Here is a 21,797-nt window from a genome sequence, read left to right on the forward strand (position 1 = left end):
CTAATAATGTCAAAATTAGTCATAAAATTTTTGGATTTTTTGTCAAGGATCATTAAAGGTCGATTAAATAAAATCACACACCGAAAAATATAAATTTTCTTTGGCAAGTATCAAAGGGGAAGTGCCAACTAATTTACACGGATCAGATTAATTTAACTAAAGAACTGAATATTGTATGCTATTATAGTTATTTCTAGTCATAGTGATAATTATATTAAATAACATTACTAAGACAGTAATAAATAATATTACAAATGATTTGAGTTTTCTTTAGTGTTAATTCCGCCAATATTTGCCCTTAAACAATTCGACACGTGTTTCGCCTCTACACGAGGCATCCTCAGGACGTGTTGTCTCGCCAAATGCCAGATTCTGGCACTGTAGAGGCGAAACACGTGTCGAATTGTTTAAGGACAAATATTGGCGGAATTAACACTAAAGAAAACTCAAATCATTTGTATAATTATCGATTTCCGCAAAGTGACGCCTACATCAAGAAATTTTCATAAATAACAGTAGTCAAATAAATCCTATTTATTCATTATGATATCTTATCGCTCCATGACGTTGGTAGCGCTTGTTAACACAATAACTAATCAATATAATGATATTGCTCTGACCTTAGATCATTCATACGTCTAGATCGACCGTGACAGCTGTGAAAACGTCAAAAAAAAATTAGTTTAGAACTACCCTCTATTTTGACCAATTCACGCACACTAACACAAAGACTGTCACACACTCAAAGCTAATATTCCTGGCCTGTCTTTATCGGTTGTCTAACAGCAAGAGACTCTATCTAGACGTATAATTAATTATCTAAGGCTGACACGTGTAAACCAGTTGTGAAAATTAATCAATGTAAAAGTAGAAGTTTGAATCACTTTGGCTTAAACAGATGAACATTATTCATATTTTAAGTGGCACTTTACTGTGTGATTCAATGTGAAATGACGCGTGACGAATGCCTCATTAGTCAAAAAGACAATAATATAATTAAATGTAGATTTTATGGATTTGATCTCAGAAATGGCCTCGATAATAATTCTATGGCAACTAGCTACTTTCCAGTTTGTTGTGAATTGAAATCACAGCAGCTTTTCTGATATCTATTTATATTTTTCTAAATCTTTATTCTATAAACGACGACCTGTATAGCCGAGTGGTTAGCGATCCTACCTACTAAGCTAGAGGTCCCGGGTTGGAATCCCGGTAGGTGCAAGCATTTATATGATGAATATGGATGTTTGTTTCCGAGTCATGGATGTTTTTATGTATGTTTGTATGAATTTATGTATGTTTAAGTAAGTATATTGTATTAAATATATCATTGTCTTGTAACCCATAACACAGGCTATATATGCTTAACTTGGGGCAAGATAATTTGTGTAAAAAGTGTGTCAATATTATATTATTATTATAAAATATAGATTTGAACGTAATAAAACTGTTTATGTTGATCATTTGGAGGATCTATGTAAAGCCCAATCATATTAAAACTCAATAAAAAATAAAAAAAAAATGCTAAAATTTTTTGTATTTGAAACAATCATGTTAGATCAAAGTTTATATTTGCTAATATAAAAAACAAAGCTACACTGCGAAAAAAAAAAATTAATTCCACATAGGCCCCGACGAGATTCGAACTCGTGATCTCCTGTTTACTAGACAGGCGCTTTAACCAACTAAGCCACGGCGCCGATGACGATTAGAATTAAATATGCGATTGTTTGAAATTGTACCGCTCTACAGCTGTCAACGAAGTCCAAACGAATAAAAAAAAAAATTGTTACGTATGTATGTTAAAAGAATATGAATTATTTATTGAACAAGTATTGATATTAGACTGGTTTTCTGCAGATTTAATTTATATTGTTTAGTTCAATCTTTTTTTTATAATAAGAGGGAGAAAACGGGCAAAGTGGCTTGTGTGATGGGTTAAATTATATTATTCTTTAAATATTTTTATGGAATATTTGATATTAAAAAATGCTTTTAACTTTGAACACGTTTCATATATTGGATGCAACACCTAACAAACTATTTAATTTGTTATGAAGGTATATTTACAGGCATAAAATAATCTATTTGATTTAAAATAGTTGCTGTTGTATGTTCATCTCACGAGTACTACTTTTCCGAACAATGTAGATTCAGTAATTTTAAAGAAATATTTTCGTGTCGACTCAAAAGAGCCTAGTTTAAACGTAAATAAATAAAGTTTATTTCATCATCATCAGCCGGAAGACGTCCACTGCTGGACAACGGCCTCCCCCAAAGATTTCCACGACGATCGGTCCTGCGATGCCCTCATCCAACGTATTCCGGCCATCTTGACCAGATCGTCGGTCCATCTTGTGGCCTACCAACACTGCGTCTTCCGGAACGTGGTCGCCATTCGAGGACTTTACTGCCCCCAACGGCCATCTGTCCGTCGAACGATGTGCCCTGCCCACTGCCACTTTAGTTTCGCAATAATTTGGACTATGTCGGTTACTTTGGTTCTCCTACGGATCTCCTCATTTCTGATTCGATCTCGCAGGGAAACTCCGAGCATAGCCCTCTCCATTGCCCTCTGAGCGACCATGAGCTTTCTCAAAAGGGCCATAGTTAGTTAAGAATCGTAAAGAATAAAGTTAAAGTTTATTTAAGTTTGAATTTATTCTTTATTGTTGAATATTGAAAATGGGCCGTAAAATACAATCTGGATGATTCTGCCTCCTTGGTCTGTAGGAATTCAATATTCACGCGTTTTAGTATTTTATGTTATCTACACCCATGCTTTAAATCCTCTATTAGAGATTCTAAAACAGGTAGCTTAATGTTGGCAATAACATTAAAACACCCAATGTCCTAATAACCATTACATCATCCAAACGAGTGTAGTAATGAAATTCAGTACAACATCACATCATCCGTTTTCATAATAGCACTCCTTCCGATGATATTATGGTTACTAGGACTGGCTTTTTTAATGTTAGCAGTAAGCTTACTGTTTTAGAATCTTTTATAGAGGATTCATATTGTGGGTGTAGATAAAGTCTTGTATATTGTTGATAGTTAGGTTTTATTTTATTTATTTGGAAAACCAACAGCTTTAAAAACTTTGAAGAGCCAATTATAGGTTTCCACAATTAGTGCTAGAGTAGAAAAAATTAACTGACAACGTGAGCATATACAATTCGAAAATTACAATTTTCATTATCATTAAAGTTAAAGTTAATGTAAAAACTTAAGAAGATGTAGGGTTATTAGTAAAGAATTTGTTGGCTAAGGCACGTCTTACAGAGTCTACGCTTGAACAGAAGAGATCTAGATTATTATCACTACTTGACAGATTGTTGAAGCTATTACTTAGCTCGCCAAGTAAAAGTATTTCTGTTATAGTTTAGGTTAGTGTGATGAAGTCTTAGTAAATCATGCTGTCGCAGTAATCTAATAGGGGTATTGTACTGAAGCTTAGCAAGAAGGTCTGGACAGTCAATTAGCCCTTGGGCTATTTTTAAAAGGAGAGTAATATCGGCTATTTCGCGGCGATTATTTAAAGGATCGTGTATGGCACAAGGCGCTCCTCGCAAAACTTCCATCATTTGGGCTTCCCGAGAGCTTATGCAAGTGGACCTCCAGCTTCCTCACTGGGCGCAGCATACAAGTCGTTATCGACGGTTATTGCTCGAATCCCAAGCCCGTGAACGCTGGAGTGCCCCAAGGCTGTTTGCTATCTCCCACGCTGTTTCTTCTGCATATCAATGATATGTTGGACACCGCCAACATGCATTGCTATGCAGACGACAGCACTGGTGATACCGTATACACGGGCCATGCAGGTCTCTCTCGGGAAAACGTCGACCAGTGCCGGGTGAAACTTGTGTCTTCTATCGAGTCCTCTCTCGAGAAGGTCGCGGATTGGGGTAAGTTGAACCTTGTCCAATTTAACCCCCAGAAGACTCAAGTTTGCGCGTTTACCACTAAAAAAACCCCATTTGCCGTATCACCGCTCTTCGAGAACACTTCCCTTAAAGCCTCGCCTAGTATCGGAATACTGGGTCTCGAAATCTCGAGCAATTGCCAATTCCGTGGCCATCTGGAGGGCAAAGCCAAACTGGCTTCAAAGAAACTGGGCGTCATAAATAGAGCACGGCAATACTTCAAGCCGGCCCACATTCTAGCGCTCTACAAAGCGCAGGTCCGGCCTAACATGGAGTATTGCTGTCATCTCTGGTCTGGCGCACCCCAGTATCAGCTCGATCCATTTGACCGCGTGCAACGCAGAGCAGCTCGAATTGTCGGGGACCCAGTACTCTGTGAACGGCTGGATCACTTGGCGTTGCGTAGAGACGTCGCTTCATTGTGTGTCTTCTACCGCATTTATCACGGGGAGTGTTCCGAAGAGCTGTTCAACCTGATTCCTGCCGCCGAATTTCACCTTCGCACGTCACGCCACAAGTTACGATATCATCCCCACCATCTGGATGTGTGGCGGTCCTCCACAGTGCGGTTTTCAAGGAGCTTTCTTCCTCGTACCACGAAGCTGTGGAATGAGCTTCCTTGTGCGGTGTTTCCGGGACGATACGACATGGGTACCTTCAAGAAAAGCGCGTACACCTTCCTTAAAGGCCGGCAACGCTCTTGTGATTCCTCTGGTGTTGCAGGAGAGTGTGGGCGGCGGTGATCACTTAACACCAGGTGACCCGTACGCTCGTTTGTCCTCCTATTCCATAAAAAAAAAAAAAAAATAGGCAGGAGGTGATGTTTACTGCAAAGATTGAGGTAGTCATCAGAGCGGTATGTGACTTTCACACGATAACAAAGATGTTTGAGGAATTTCCTTTTAATATTTTCGATGCGGTTAACATACTTCAAGTATGATGGGTGCCAGACCTGAGAGGCGTACTCTAGATTGCTCCTGACAAATGAACAGTACAGAATTTTTAAAGTTTTGATATTTTTAAAGTCTTTTGAGTTACGTATGATGAAACCAAGAGCTCTAGAGGCTTTATTAACTATCGTATCAATTTGAGTGTCAAAAAGTAACTTTGAATCATGGTGAACACCCAAATCTCGAATAACACAGCTACGTTGAAGTTTAGTACCTTTAAGCATATAATCAAACAAACCCCCCATTCGTGTTTTAATACCACTTGTTACACAACAGTTGCATAAATAACTATAAATAATATTATCTGTATTTAATTTTAGAAAGTCAGGTGCTGTGTGACGTCCGTAAGATCCTGTGTCAGTCAGACTACACTCCGTCCGATCCCATGGAGCTCTGCAACAGATTGCTTGTCACGTGCTACATGGCCACAGAGAACTCTAGTCATGAAACTAAACAGAGAGCCTCGCAGGTACGATTTACGATTTAAGAACTTTATTTCTCAGAAGAATATTACAATATTAACTTGAGGAGAAAATAATACATTCAAATTACTATATAATATGTGAGCCGTGAGGTACAGTTTTTTTTTTACCAAAAAATTTGCTTTGAAAAAATAATTGGAAATCTAATGAAATATTTTTTTATGCTGAACAATTTATTGTTATTACTTTAAGCGGTCTTTCTCACTTGTGGGATTAAATATACCCCTACCTTTAAGTCATCACCGCCGCTGATATTCACTTTCTACACCAGACACACACTATGGTGTTGCGGCGCATTATCGGCTTTTTTTTAGGATTTTTTTTATCTCCGTTAATGTGGTATCGACCTAGAAACTGGGCCAGGAAGCTCATTCCATAGTTGGGTTTTAAATAGTATCATTTTCTTCAAAAAAAAAAAAAATGTGGATTATATGTAATAGGTAACAAACAAGATTAATTATTTCAGCTTGCCAGTGAAATAGGAAGTTATCATTTCTCAATAGTCATCGATTCAGCCGTCAGTGCTGTGATCGGTATATTTACAACAGCTACGAGCCTCGTGCCCAAGTTCAGAGGCAAAGGTGGATGTCCGAGGCAGAATCTGGCTTTGCAGAATATTCAGGTAACATTGCTTGTAACGGCCTTCAATTAATATTAAAGACTAAAATGAAAGAATATATAATACCTAGTACAAGTACGGAAGTCTCACTCCGCAAAACCAATTAACGAAATAGGGACTCTTGCGGTCATACAATAAGGTGTAATTCAGATCACACAGCCTACATTTTGATTCACCTACAATTTGCCTCTCTTTCTAATGCGTGTTTCTTACCTCTTCTGACGAAATTAGGTTTGACTTTTTTACCTGAAAGTGTACCTTCCTAGTATAGGTCATCTTATTAAAATAACTGAGTTTTTTCTATAATAGAAATAGGTATGTAATCGTGAATTAAAATAGCAGATAGTAATGTAGGCGTTAGAGGACAATGAAATATTCAAACCTACTTAGTAAATAGGAAATAAATACAATAATAATCATTTTAAATTAGATTGTTTCAGTGTTTTTAGGAAGCTTAAATAAATTAAATTTCGTTCGCAATGGCCTTTAATATTTATTGCTTTATTTATGTTTCTTCATTTTTAAAATTTCGGTCGGAACTGTGAAGTAGGTGACACCAAAGCGCACGTGCGTCCATAGATAACACACTATATACTAGAGATAAATGTGCAACTCATGTTTTTACATTGTAAAATCAGTGTGCCCAGGCCAAGAGATGGCGCTGCGTTATTTTTACGCTCTTAGTGTACCGTCGCTAGATGGCGCTAATTATGTTTATAGTTTTTACTTTTTACTATTGTTGTAGACCGTATTAAATGTATATTGATGTTTGTTTTGAGTGGGTGGAAATTATTATTCGTTTTTAAAGTTCAGCAGTCACCTTTAAATAAGGAGAGCCATGCAATGATTACAATACAATAGTGAAGTCTTTAATAAGTAAGTTAAGTGAGTTTTTTGCTATCACTAGCTCCATCTATCCATCTATCATGTATGTTAAATTATCGCTATCGTGGTGAAGTTGTAGCGTACCTAATAGAATAGGTGGCAGCACTTTCATTGCAAGTTTTTTTCATGTGCCAATGTAGGGAAGTTGCACCCCCCTGAGTCCCTACTGGCTGGCTTACTCTGTAGAGGTCGGCGCACGTACTTACGATTTCGATACCTACACGGGGAGTGAGACAGGCCTGCTAAAACATTTTATTATTAAGTTTCTTGTCGATTATAATCTAAATGTAGGTAGTCTAATGATAAAATATGAGTTTAACTTTGATTAAAAAGACACAAAAAATCTCCCCAAAAATATTAGTGATACCTAAAGTGACATCGTGAATTAAAATTATGTTACTGTGTTAACTGAGCCGCTGTAAAAGCTCATCTTATTATTATATTGTATTTGTATCTCTTTGGTGAATATTTTGATTGATTTATTCAAAGCACAAGTTCAATCGGTGTCCTTTGCTTAAGCTACGCGTTACATAAGCCATTCAAAACAAATTCGATCCAACTGTATATTATATATCATGCTAAGTTCTGTGGGCACTGCACATTTATCATGCGACGATCAGGACATTGTACATTAATCTTGCTAAGTTCTGTGGGCACTGTACATTTATCAGGCGACGATTAGAACACTGTACATTTATCTTGCTAAGTTTTGTGGGCACTGTACATTCATCATGCGACGATCAGGACATTGTACATTTATCTTGCTAAGTTCTGTGGGCACTGTACATTTATCAGGCGACGATTAGAACACTGTACATTTATCTTGCTAAGTTTTGTGGGCACTGTACATTCATCATGCGACGATCAGGACATTGTACATTTATCTTGCTAAGTTTTGTGGGCACTGTACATTTATCATGCGACGATCAGGACATTGTACATTTATCTTGCTAAGTTCTGTGGGCACTGTACATTTATCATGCGACGATCAGGACACTGTACATTTATCTTGCTAAGTTCTGTGGGCACTGTACATTTATCATGCGATGATCAGGACACTGTACATTTATCTTGCTAAGTTCTGTGGGCACTGTACATTTATCATGCGACGATCAGGACACTGTACATTTATCTTGCTAAGTTCTGTGGGCACTGTACATTTATCATGCGACGATCAGGACACTGTACATTTATCTTGCTAAGTTCTGTGGGCACTGTACATTTATCATGCGACGATCAGGACACTGTACATTTATCTTGCTAAGTTCTGTGGGCACTGTACATTTATCATGCGACGATCAGGACACTGTACATTTATCTTGCTAAGTTCTGTGGGCAATGTACATTTATCATGCGACGATCAGGACACTGTACATTTATCTTGCTAAGTTCTGTGGGCACTGTACATTTATCATGCGACGATCAGGACACTGTACATTTATCTTGCTAAGTTCTGTGGGCACTGTACATTTATCATGCGACGATTACGACACTGTACATTTATCATGCTAAGTTCTGTGGGTACTGTACGAATATAATAATAATATTGACCCTCTTATAAGTATTAAGTATATAATATTCACACAATGATTATTAAGTATAATATAATAATAATACTATATATAATATTGACACACCTTAGCACAAATTCTCTTGCCCCAAACTAGGCATAGACTGTGCTATGGGCATAAGACAACGATATATTTAATACATTATACTTACTTAAACATACATTAATACATATAAACATCCATGACTCGGAAACAATATTCATATTCATCATATAAATGATTGCACCTACCGGGATTGAAGTTTGTCATTATCGAAGATACCATAAAGCTTTGTATTTAGGCATTCGATAGGAAGTAGTTTATAAGTATTTGTTCGAGCATTTTTGAAACTTTGACCTACATGGGGATGAAATAGGAGAATAAAGTTCACAGGGAAATACTATTAAAGAGACTGTCCACAATGACAAGGGATATTCGCTGTATCAGAAGAGCGCCGCCAGCAGCGGAAAGAGCAGTTTGTATGTGTATTATTTGAAAAGTATTCCAAAAATAAAAAATAAAACTGCCCAAACTAACTATTCCACGCGGACGAAGTCGCGGTTAGAAACTAGTTTAACTATAAGTTATGATTTTATTTTCAGGCCCGTCTCCGTATGGTACTGTCGTATCTGTTCGCTCAGCTGATGCTATGGGTCCGAGGGCGCCCCGGCGGACTCTTAGTATTGGGGTCTTCGAACGTCGACGAGGCTTTGAGAGGCTACCTAACCAAATATGATTGTTCGAGCGCCGATGTGAACCCTATCGGAGGCATTTCTAAGACAGATTTGAAGTCCTTCTTACAATACGCTAAGAGTAGGTAAGGCATTGGACAATTAATTTTTGTATAAAATAAAAATAACCCTTAAAACTCATAAGCTTGTAATCTAAAGCTTGGACATTACCAGAACTAACATCAATGTAATTAAAACAGTGCATTAATAAGCTTGGCCGCATATGTATTATATATTATATATATATTATAAGCTTATAAACTATGAATATATCGGGGAACTCTCCATTATGGTATCCAAATCCATCGTACATGTGGGTGACCCAGTAATACGATTTTTTTAGTTTCAACTAAGTAGTATCGGAGAAATATCTTGAAAAAAAAATCCGTTGCGAAACCATTCAGAATTGACTGCTGTACATACATGAAAACTTAGCAGACACATAAGAATTAAAACAACTGTTAGATTGCATTGGGTACGGGGACAGCCCGTATGCTAAATATCGTATTTACAAATGAGGATGGCGAGAATGCATGTATTTTAAGACCCACTGAAAGAAGTGGCGTACATCATGGAAACTTATTAATAATTGTAGAACGTAACAAAAAAGCAAATAAGTAAGCCTAAAAAAGTGGGAGAAAAAAGATATATCTAAAAGTAAAATGTAACGTAAAATTCTTAATCAATATCTAAGTATTGTTCAATCAATAATTTGTATCTTATGTCTATGCTTAATACATGTTTGCTAAAAGGTAATAACATATACAGTATGGTCTGCATACCTATGAAATAAATAAAAATATAAGTAATACTAGTCCACAGAACTATGGCAAAATTTATTATTTAATTAAAAACTTTAAATTGAAAAAGTGAAATTTTCAAACAAAATAAATATTTAAATAAATATACTAAGAGACAGCAGTGACCTCTGGATCGTCGGCTTCACCTTTGATTTGTTTGAATAATTGCGACGAAATAAAAATTCTTGTTAATAAAATGTTCATTCTTACGAACACTTTTATTTCGGTATAAATGAACTGAACTTTAAATTCAATATTGTGCATCTTGTTTTATATTCAAAAAAACTCACCCGTATTCGCAAACGTCATAGAAAAAATAAATGTCAAATTCACCGTACAAGCAATAACAATTAACAAACTTGAAAACACAATTTACACATGTACACACATACAGTAGTAGAAAGTGTCCATTTCCGCTTGATTCATTCGAAAGGCAAACACAATCTATTCGCCCAGAAGACTTGCGGTACACTGGTCACTGATGAGTGGTGACTGAAGTAGTGAGCATTCAAATAACGAAAAAAATAAGTATTTAATAGTGAATACCTCACAATTATAGTTTATCGATACTTTTTTAACATTATTTAGCAACCATCACCAAATACCTACCCAACGATAGGATACAACTATATTTGTGTTATTCGAATGTTATTATAATTTAAATTATAAATTTAATGAACTTCTAGCAAGTATTTTTTTACAATTAAACTAACGAAACTACTGTTTTGTGAGTTGTGAGTGACTAAAAGGGTTTTGGCAGAGTCATGCTGTCGTCCTATGACGACAGTACGATCGGACCAAACTCGTTCGGATTAAGTTCCTCACTCGCACAAAAAAAACCGGCGTGAATAATAATATGGGTATGTGTGTTCGTTGGGGAGAATATCTGCTGTTAACGTTTCGGCAATTTCAAGGGTAGGATGTACTCTCTGGCTGCGAGTAGATTTTGAAGACCGCGTCCGGTCATGTCTACAGGTCATCTGGAAGGTGTTAATGAAGCCAAATTGGCTTTAAAGAAGCTGGGGGTCATTAATAGATCACGGTAATACTTCAAGCTGACCTAGATTCTAGCGCTCTCCAAAAGCGCAGGAACACCAAATATGTTGCTTGTATTGTTGTCATCTCTGGTCGCACCCTAGTATCAGCTAGAACCTATTACCCGCGTGCAACGCATAGCTGCTCGAATTGTCGGGGATCCAGTGCTCTGTGAACGGCTAGATCATTTGGCGTTGCTGGGAGTTTTCCGAACGACTGCTTAAAACGTTATTGTTATTTACTATTACTCCTTTGTTTATAATTATTATCTGTTTTGTACTTAAGCAAAAAAAAAATTAAATAAATTCATTTTAATTTCATTTCATTAAATACACTAAGTTTTTTAGTAAGCGTAGTGTTTTAAGGTTTTTTATGATATTTCTAGAAAAACTGTGCGCTAAGTATTTAAATTTTAATAGCTTTTTGAATCGGGTATTATTTTCTTTAAAAGAAGATTGTCGATAAATTGTGCCCTACCCTAAGCCCGTTCGCGTTCTTTCGCTGTAGGACGGCCCGACGCGTTTGAAGTCACCGCGAGGAGCGAACAGGCAGCATCGCTTGTGCTCGACAAACGACTAGTGTCTTTGAACTTGAAGAGCACGGAATGGCAACATCGCATTTTGATGTGCAAAGATTAAAGTTCATTGAATCATTGAGTGTTGACCCAGTAACCCCGTGACCCGATTTTACAATATACAGCATGTTAATATTCGCTCAAAATTAAAAGTCTACATTTTGACCTAATTAGTGCGCCGATTTCGTTCATGTTTTGTATATCGTCAGCAAATGCTATAACAAGTATGTGGCTACATTTAATTCATAAATGTAAAATACATACTGTATATAATGTGGAAGGTTGGCCAGCAGCTAATAATTGAGGATTCACAATTCATTCTTTTTTCAATTTATCAAGAAGATATCGAATCATTTAAAGATACTTACCTACTGATTTTAGTATCAAAAAACGATAATAATCTTATTGAATCTTATTTTGAATTACTACTGAATTACTGATTTGAGTAGGTAAGTATAGATAGTTTGATGGTGTCGGATCATCCATATAAAAATGGCTGTCATGTCACAAAAATGTATATGTCAATTATTGTGCAAAACGTTCCGTTAGTGCAAGTTGACTTATCTTTTAATAATTTATTTCTTTTGACTCCCATATCATAGCGCCTCAATAATTTTTGTATAAACATCGTATAAATTTATGTTTTAAATTAATATAAACTTGTACTTGTACGATGCTTCCTTAATTTTTAAATTATGTGGGTCCATTCTCGCCATCCTCCTTTGATGTTATTAATTTGGTTTTATTCTCACTTCTACCACTATTTTAGGTTCTTCCTACCCTCACTGTCGGAGATATTACAAGCGCCACCAACGGCTGAACTAGAACCGTTAGCCGAGGGTAAGATAACGCAAACTGACGAAGAAGACATGGGAATGACGTACGCTGAGCTGTCAGAGTTCGGGAGGCTGAGGAAGATGCAGGCGTGTGGACCGTTCAGCATGTTTCAGAAGCTGGTGCACACCTGGGACAACTGTACTCCGCAAGAGGTAGATTTTTATGGGAGTCCCTAGCGCATGCACTAGCTGATTACATCCTGTAATCAGTCTTAGATCATTTATACGTCTTATAGACTATGACAGCTGAGTAAACGTCGAAAAAATTGAGTTTAGAATTACACTAACATAAAATGTAATATAACTTCTAATAAAAAAACTAATATTCCTGTCCTGTTTTTATCGGTTGTCTAACAGCACGAGACTATCTAGACGTATAAACGATCTAGTTTCCTAATGTTGAAAAAATAAAAATAAAATGATATATATTAATCATGGGTGAGATTTCGGCTGTAAAAACATAAACACATTGTAGTTCAGTGCTCCGTTTATATATTCAAAAAGTGTGAAATTATTGTGCAAAATAACAAAAGGATTTGCAAATATTATATTTGAAGTGTAAAAGTGCATCACAAAATAATATAACAGAGTGAAACTACTACGGAGCATATGAAAATAAGTGAAATAAATAATTGAACTCGTAAATTAATCTGCCAAATATTACTAGTACAGTCACAGCATATTGTCATTTATGCGACAGTTTGCTTGACACTTGACATTTGACGTACAGAAATCATAGACAAAAGAACCTATCTTAAAGACTCTACACACGACCATTCAAAAACCGGTCATTCCACACCTACTAATTTAATAAATACGTTCGTTTCCAAATAATATCAAGGTTGCTTATTTCTGTGATGGCGACAAACAAAAGAGATTATTTCACAGATAGATGAAAAACTAGTGCCTTTTACTCGTGAAATTGAACAATTAAAATCGGAAAATAAATGCTAAAAAAAATAATTTTTTTTTCATTGGAAAGAGGCAGTAGAGCGAACAATTTGATCATATATGGTCTAAAAGAAATCGAACAATCTTCGTCTGAACTAGTAAAAAATTTGAAAGAGAAAATAAGTAGTGATCTCGATATTTCTCTCAACCTCAAAGACTTTCATGTAGCACGAAGGTTTGGGAAACCATATAGTAAAAATAAGAAGGAAAGGCCAGTATTATTTTCATTTGTAAACAATTGGCAGAAACGTGATATTCTGAAAGACAAGAAAAAATTGATAGACATACATATTTCCGAAGATTATCCAAAAGAAGTCTTAGATAAGAGAAGATAATTAATTACACCCAAAGCTTTTAGAGGAAAGGAATAATGGCAACTACGCCGTCCTAAACTGTGACAAACTTATAGTCAAGAAAAGTATGACTGGAAGTGAAAAACGTAAAAGAGACTATTCTACCTCTCCTGCCACTACTAACCAACTAAAGAAGCAAAACGCTATATATGAGAAACTAAAAATACGAGACAAAAATAACACAACAGCCAAAAATAAAATAATGCTTTCAACGTCTCTCCAACCTCGCCGGGCATAATGAAATTAGAACGTTGACTAGCAAGAAGCACAAGACTCAAAATACTGATTCCCAGGCGAAATATAAATTCAAATTCAAATATTTTTATTCAAAATAGGATGTGAAATCACTTATTGAAAGTCAAAAAAACTACCACCCATTCCAAAGTGAATGCCTCAGGCCTGAGAAGAATGGGCGCAACAAACTCAGCGGGCTTTTTTTTTCATCAAAAATATGTTTTACAATTAAAGTAACATTTACAAAGTAACATTGTACAATTAAACTTATTATTTAATAGCCTGAGAGCGGTCGCTCCATTCCCAATCTGTGGTATCATTAAGAAAGTCATTTATGTTAAAGTAACCTTTACCACACAAACGTTTTTTAACAATTCTTTTGAATAACTTAATACTTTTGTTTTGAACATTTTCTGGGATCTTGTTGTAAAAGTATATACATCGCCCCACAAAAGACTTACTAACTCGACTTAGCCGAGTAGTAGGCATCATCAGTTTATGTCTGTTCCTGGTGTTAACATCATGGTTATGACAGTTTCTGGCAAATTCACTTATGAGCCTATGAACATACATCACATTATCAAGAATATATTGAGAAGCAACAGTCAATATGTTAATTCCTTTGAATTTTGCTCTCAATGATTCTCTAGGACCTAGGTTATAAATAGCGCGAATAGCCCTCTTCTGCAGCACAAATATTGTATTAATATCGGCAGCGTTGCCCCATAGCAATATACCATAGGACATAATACTATGGAAATAACTAAAGTATACTAGTCGCGCCGTATCTATGTCAGTTAATTGTCTATTTTTTTTAACAGCGTATGCTGCAGAACTAAGTCTGTTCGCCAATCATTCAATATGGGGCCCCCCCCATTGCAATTTGAAATCTAGAGTTATGCCAAGAAATATAGCAGATTCCACCGGTTCTATCACCTCTCCATTTAACAAAACATTTGCATTTACATTTTTGACATTTGGTACGGTAAATTTTATGAATTTAGTTTTCTTGCTATTTAACAATAGGTTATTAGCGCTAAACCAGTACACGATGTCAGATAAAATATCGTTCACTTCGTCATACATAGCTTGGTTTCTTTTCACTTTGAAAATCAGTGAAGGAAGTGTCGTCCGCAAACAATACTATATTATGTTTTTTCTCTATAAGATTAGGATGATCATTTATATAGATAAGGAAGACGAACGGTCCAAGAATAGACCCTTGTGGTACCCCCAAAGATCGTCTAGTCTGCAATAACAATGAAAAATATTAGCAACTACAGCACCACTCTCACACGGAAAATATAAAGGAACTAATATCAAAAAATAATACACATCTTCCAAGCCGGCTGGTCATCGTGGAAGATTATGACCAAAACCCTCCAAAGGATCAAACAAAATCAAAAACAAAATTAAAATTAGCAACAAAAATACCTAAACTGCCTAACATCACCACAACTAAGACTAGAACATCTGGAAAACTCTACATTTTAACATATAATGTTAAAACACTCTCAACATACGAACGCTTAATTGAATTAAATGAATCCTTATCAAACATCAAATATGACATAATAGGACTGTCTGAAACTAGACGCAAGGGGGACAGAATAGAAGAGTATGACAATTTTATATTATGCTACACGGAAAATACGCCTGGCTAGTATGTAGGTTTTATAATAAAAAAAATGCCACAAAAACAACATAGAGAGCTACATTGGCCTGTCAGAAAGAGTTGCTATTTTAAACTTGGTATTCGAAGATACGCGATTGTCAATTATACAAGTTTATGCCCCTACTGAAAAAGCTAACAAAGACAAGATTGACAATTTCTACTGTACACTAAACAAAGCGATTGATATATCAGATAAAGATTTCATACTGATGGGAGACTGGAATGCGAAAATTGGTAAACCAAAAAAGGAAGAATATCTAGTGACGAAACCGAACGGATATGGCGAGAGGAATAATAGGGGACAGCGATTGATAGAATTTTCTATGGAAAACAAGCTGTCAATAGTAAATACATTTTATAAGAAAAAATTAAAACGCAGATGGACATGGCTCTCACCTGATAAAAAATACAAAAATGAAATCGATCTTGTTCTATCACACCGGGCACGGTTTAGTTATTTAGTTATTTCAAAATATAGAAGTACTGAATATAAACTTCCCCTCAGACCATAGGCCCGTCAGAGTAACGATATTACATGTACAGTCAAAGAAAAGCCGAACAAAATACTGAAAGCACCGTTAAATAAAACAGTCCAAAGCTATTATGACTATATTGTCAAAGCCATCACCAGAAGCCTACAACCAATTCAAAACAAAAATAAAGAACATAAAATTCTGCAGAGCGCACGCTACAGCTTATGGAGAGACGGAAGGAATGTCAGAAGACAAAACCCAAATCACAAGCAACTAAAAATGAGATCTCTGCCCTTTCCAAGCTTATAAGTAAGTATATTAGGAATCATTATTCAAACCACAGATATAACACTATCGAAAAACACATAATTGAAACTGGAGGCACAACGAAAGCTTATAAAGAGCTGCGAACACATAAAACATGGATCGAAGGTTTGAAACAGGGCAAAATTATACACAACAACCGTAAAGACATCATCACTGCAGCAATACAATTTTATAAAAAGTTATACAGCACCAGAGAAACAACAGGCACGGTTGGAAGAGATCAATACCTAATTCCTAACAAAAGAAATCCACTTATACCTCTGATTAAAATAAGCGAAGTCCTAACAGCAACAAAAAATCTTAAACAAGAGAAAAGCCCAGGCTCTGATGGCATCACGAATGAGATACTAAAAACCGATTCAGCAACTCTTATAATTCACCTGACCGACCTGTTTAACCTCATTCTTGAAACTGGAGAAACACCCACCCAGTGGTCAGAATCTGACATTATCCTTATCTACAAAAAAGGTGACCCCAATGATATAGGTATCTACAGACCAATAAGCCTGCTTGCTACCTAGCATTTACAAGCTCTTCTCATCAATAGTAAATAAGATAATTTACTCTACATCAGAAGCGCGTCAACCTGTCGAGCAAGCCGGGTTTAGAAAAGGATACTCAACGATCGACCACATACACACATTGGAACTTCTGATTGAGAAATACCGCGAGAAAAAAAGACCACTCTACATTGCATACATTGATTACAATAAAGCATTTGATTGCGTGTCACATAAAAGCATATGGGAAAGCCTAACAATACAAGGGATAGAGAAAGAATACATTTCTGTAATCAAGGCTATATACAATAACAGCAAGAGCAGAATCAAACTAGAGACAGCTGGGCCTTGGTTCCCGATAAAAAGAGGAGTAAGACAGGGCGACCCTCTTTCACCATTGCTGTTTCTAGCAACACTGGAATCAATAATTAGTGAACTCAATTGGAAAGGCCGATTAAGATTAAAGATGCCTACCTAAGTCACCTAAGGTTTGCAGATGATTTGGTTCTCTTATCTGAAACAGGACAAGAAATCCAATATATGATAGAATCACTTAATAATGCCAGTAAACTAGTAGGTTTGAAAATGAACTTGTCCAAAACAATGTTGATGACTAACAGTAAAAAAGAGAGCAGTATATGTTGGTACCGAGCCTCTCAAATATACAGACAGCTACATATACCTGGGTAAACAAATTAGCTTACACCACAATAGTAACGATCAAGAAGTTGAACGCAGGACACAGCTTACCTGAAACAAATACTGGGCTCTGAAGGACATATTCAAAAGCAGCATGCCGATCAAAATTAAAACCAAAGTACTAAACACGTGCCTAATACCATGCCTCACGTATGCTTGCCAAACATGGAAATTCAACAAAAAAACAAAGGATAAAATAATTGTAGTCAGCGGGGTATAGAACGCAGTATGCTGAATATTAGAAAGATGCAAAAAATAAGGCACACCAAAATTAGAAACATAACCAAGGCAAGAGATCGATTAGAACACGCTCGGTCACTAAAATGAAGGTGGGCCGGACATGTGGCGCGTCTACGTGACAAGAGATGGACGAAAACGGTGACCACATGGGCGGGTCCACAGGGAAAAAGAACGAGAGGTAGACCTGTAGCTAGTTGGGAAGATGACATCAAATAAACAGCTGGCCCCAACTGGATTAAAGTAGCCCAATCTAGAGAGGACTGGCTATCTTTGGAGGCGGCCTTCACCTACAGAGGAGTTCTTACAGAATGAAGAATAATAATATAGGATTAAGGAAAAACTAACACAAGTAAATTTTAGGAACCAAAATTAATTACTAACAAAACTAATAATTGTATGTAGATAAACTAACTTAATCTAATATAACTTCATGTTTTATAAGCTGTAAGAAATAAAATTTTTATTTTTATTTTTTATTTATTTTATTTGTATATTAATCATAGCAGTTAGCTATACTTAACATTCACATTGGTCGCAGTGAAACAGGGCTGCGCTGAACTGTAGTAAAGCCGCTTTACAAACCATGCGATGGTGAATATGTATACAATTTCTATTCTATGATAATATTGCTGTCGACAACTTGCAGGTGGCAGAAAAAGTGAAGCACTTCTTCCGCTGTTACGCGATAAACCGCCACAAGATGACGGTACTGACGCCGTCCTACCACGCCGAGTCGTACAGCCCTGACGACAACCGTTTTGACCACCGCCAATTTCTGTACCGGGTGCATTGGAACTGGCAGTTCAAGAGAATTGACGAAGCGGTAGGTTTTTGTATGAACGATACCGCCGTGCATGCTTAGGACTGATTCGCCATTAAAGAACGTGTTCAGAGTACCAACTGTGGGATTTTTTACCTATTCGATCGCGTAAAAGTTTACTACGATTTGTATGGCATCACTGACATACGTAAATACCACTGGACAGACTGTTCCATATGTTTGACAGCAAATTTTTTGTGTCTATTTGAAGCGCCACTCGCGAGTGTCCATAGAACTAATTTTGACGTATAATGCAAATGGCTGCAAGGGAAGATACAATACTCTGAAGTATTTTTGCATTTTGAATTAATTTTGTTCGTTTTCCGTGTTATTTATACTTCAAGAATCAACGTAATAAAGTACACATTTTTTTGTACATAGTTTCCCATCATCTATCGATGCTTGCTGAGGTTGTCTTCAATAGTTTTAGTATCGCAGACTCACGCTGCATGGCCAACAGCGCCAAAATGGCGAATACCGAGCAGGCACAAAAGCACTTTGACAGCTGTCAGTCCAGTAGTATACAGTAGAGGTCAGTGGTATGGCATCGAAAGAGCGCCATCTAGTGAAAGTAGAGGAAAACATCATAGCGCTCGCACACTTGGCACTCAGCTCACGTTGAACTTAGTTTACTCGTGTATACGAGTTAAAAACTCCAATTTCCATTTTACCATCAACCAAACATAAACCCGTTAAGATGCTAACTTTCAGATTTGTAGTTGTCGCTAATAGAAACATTGAAATATTAGAATTTTGATTTGGTTCATATTTATCGCTGACAGTTTTGACAGCTGTTTTAGGTATGCTGCTTATGACATGTAAACTCGGTTTCCGGTTGTGAAAGTGTTCAAAGTATAATTAATGTATAGTACATAGTATAAATAATTCAAAGTATAAGGTGAAATAGTTTGAATGTCTAGAATGCAGATTAAGATTAATCTTTTAATCTTTTTTTTAATCTAGATTACGTACAACTGAGTTTTATTAATTCCATTTTGTTTCCACAACACCGGAAGTGTTGCATACCTTATGAGCCATGTCATACAAATCTGGAAACATGGTGCTAATTCCATTCTACGCTTGTACGTCGAAGAAATTTTTTAAGATCACACTGGAAGAACGGCGCACCTACAGTTGGTAGGGATGAAATTAGATTGTGCACGTGTGGTCTATAGCGATTGTCACACACGATAATATAATGTAAAAAGCGGCCACTCGCTCATGAAAGGTTCCGTAGCTAAGTATGGGGATTTCCCATAATTAGCTACGGAATTTGTTGTGTATTTAAAAATCTTAATGCGGTTCACAGAATACATCTACTTACTTACTTACTCAAGTTTCAACAGTATAGTTCTTAGAGTTTCGGAAAAAAGTGGCTGTGACATACGGACGGACAGACAGTGACTAATCTATAAGGGTTTCGTTTTTTGCTATCTAGCTATGGAACCCTAGAAATAGTAATTTATTAAACAATATTAAATAAATATTACCTACTATATTGTGTCAATTCTAGTAGCTTCTAAATCAGTGTCGATTCATCACTGCAATTATTGTTTAAATTATTGATTGCTTTTTTGATTCTTATTTGAATTTGTGTGTTAAGAAGTTACCATCAGCTAAACGTCCTGCCCTCGTCGTCTCGTCCCTTTTTTTTTTCATAAAAAAAGGCTACAATCTTATGATGACTGTTAAATACTTACTATTGAGTTTTTAAATTGAATACAATGTGTCTCTTAGAAGTCAACTGCTCAAATCCTATTCCATTCCTATACAAAATTAACTATTATAATTTTCAGCTGGTTCATTTTCAAGTTATACTTATTTTGGCGCGTTAGTAAAAAAAATAGAGCGAATTATTACGATGCGCGCGCTCACCGTCACGCTAATTCGACACCCTGACGTTAGCTGGTCAACTAGACCATTTGTTTCATACTACAGCTGCCAAGCCTCTTGTTACTAATATGTCTACTGAATCACAACCAACGGACGAAAATTAAATAAATTTCAATACCTATGTAATTGCAATTTACATACAAGTTTTAAAATAAAAGAAATAATTTCCCTCTAATACACACACTATTTTTATGTATCTTAATATATATATGTATTTCTTTAACGGCTGGACCGATTTTAATGAAACTTTCTGTATGTCTTCAGGTGGATTCGACAAATGGTTTAGATTCACAATTGAACTACCTCCTAAACGGTTGGACCGATTTTGATGTTTTTTGTGTGTGTTCCAGTGAATTTGATATTGGTGTAGATTCTCAATTCCGTCCATGAATGAATGGATGAACTCCGGATAGGATAACGTCTGTCGGGTCCACAAGTTTGATTATAATTAATGTAGAAAATTGAGAAAAAACATAATCTGTTATTTTAATATTTAAAAGACACACGTCATTGAACCTTGGGGTATTAATTATTTAACATTCAATAAATTTAACTCATACCATTCAGTAAAATATGTCTCATACCCGACTATGTAAATATACATTGTAAATTAGTTATTAAATATATATGTTTGAATTACCAGTACAAATATTGAGACAGCTGTCGTCAGGAATTTTAGAACTATTATCATAGCTTTATATTATCAGCCATTTGGATGTACAGTGGTTTAAATAAAACACTTTTTAAAGGATTATAAACCCGTGTTATTGTAACTGTGTTTTTACTCGTACATTACATTTTTGCGTAAAAGTTAATTTTTTATTATTATTTTACACAAATAAAATTTGAAAAACAAATATTATGAATGATGCGGGATTCGAACCCACGATCTCCGGCGTTCCGTGCCAGTGCTCTAACCAACTGAGCTAACCGTTCGAGTACCGCCTCGTTATAAAATTCTGTTTGCTTTGTTCAACTCTCAGGTTGTGGCTTCATCTACAGGATCTAATTTACAGTTGATAACCTGCTCAACCCCGACTTTAGATGTCGCTCTTGTAAATCTAAACAATATGTTATGTTTTTAAAGTGATAACCCTCACTTCTAGGATTAATACTCAAATAAAATTTAACGGTTAGCTCAGTTGGTTAGAGCACCGGCACGGAACGCCGGAGGTCGTGGGTTCGAATCCCGCATCGTTCATAAAATTTTGTTTTTCAAATTTTATTTGTGTATTAATCCT

General features: G+C 36.1%; 1 protein-coding gene and 1 non-coding gene across 2 annotated transcripts in view; one reads left to right on the forward strand and one right to left on the reverse strand.

The window, feature by feature from the left end:
- The window catches only part of LOC126970623 (glutamine-dependent NAD(+) synthetase), a 40,361-nt gene that overhangs the window by 11,206 nt on the left and 7,358 nt on the right, over positions 1-21,797 (forward strand). Inside the window, exons 8-12 of the mRNA XM_050816672.1 lie at positions 5,200-5,348; positions 5,828-5,983; positions 9,018-9,232; positions 12,325-12,544; positions 18,490-18,666. Coding sequence (XP_050672629.1) covers positions 5,200-5,348; positions 5,828-5,983; positions 9,018-9,232; positions 12,325-12,544; positions 18,490-18,666 — 917 coding nt within the window. The remainder of the gene's footprint in view (positions 1-5,199; positions 5,349-5,827; positions 5,984-9,017; positions 9,233-12,324; positions 12,545-18,489; positions 18,667-21,797) is intronic.
- Trnat-agu (transfer RNA threonine (anticodon AGU)) lies at positions 1,627-1,700 on the reverse strand. Its single transcript has one exon. It is a non-coding gene; the product is annotated as a tRNA-Thr (tRNA).

Source organism: Leptidea sinapis, chromosome 21 (assembly GCF_905404315.1).
Source record: "Leptidea sinapis chromosome 21, ilLepSina1.1, whole genome shotgun sequence".
Lineage (NCBI taxonomy): Eukaryota > Metazoa > Arthropoda > Insecta > Lepidoptera > Pieridae > Leptidea > Leptidea sinapis.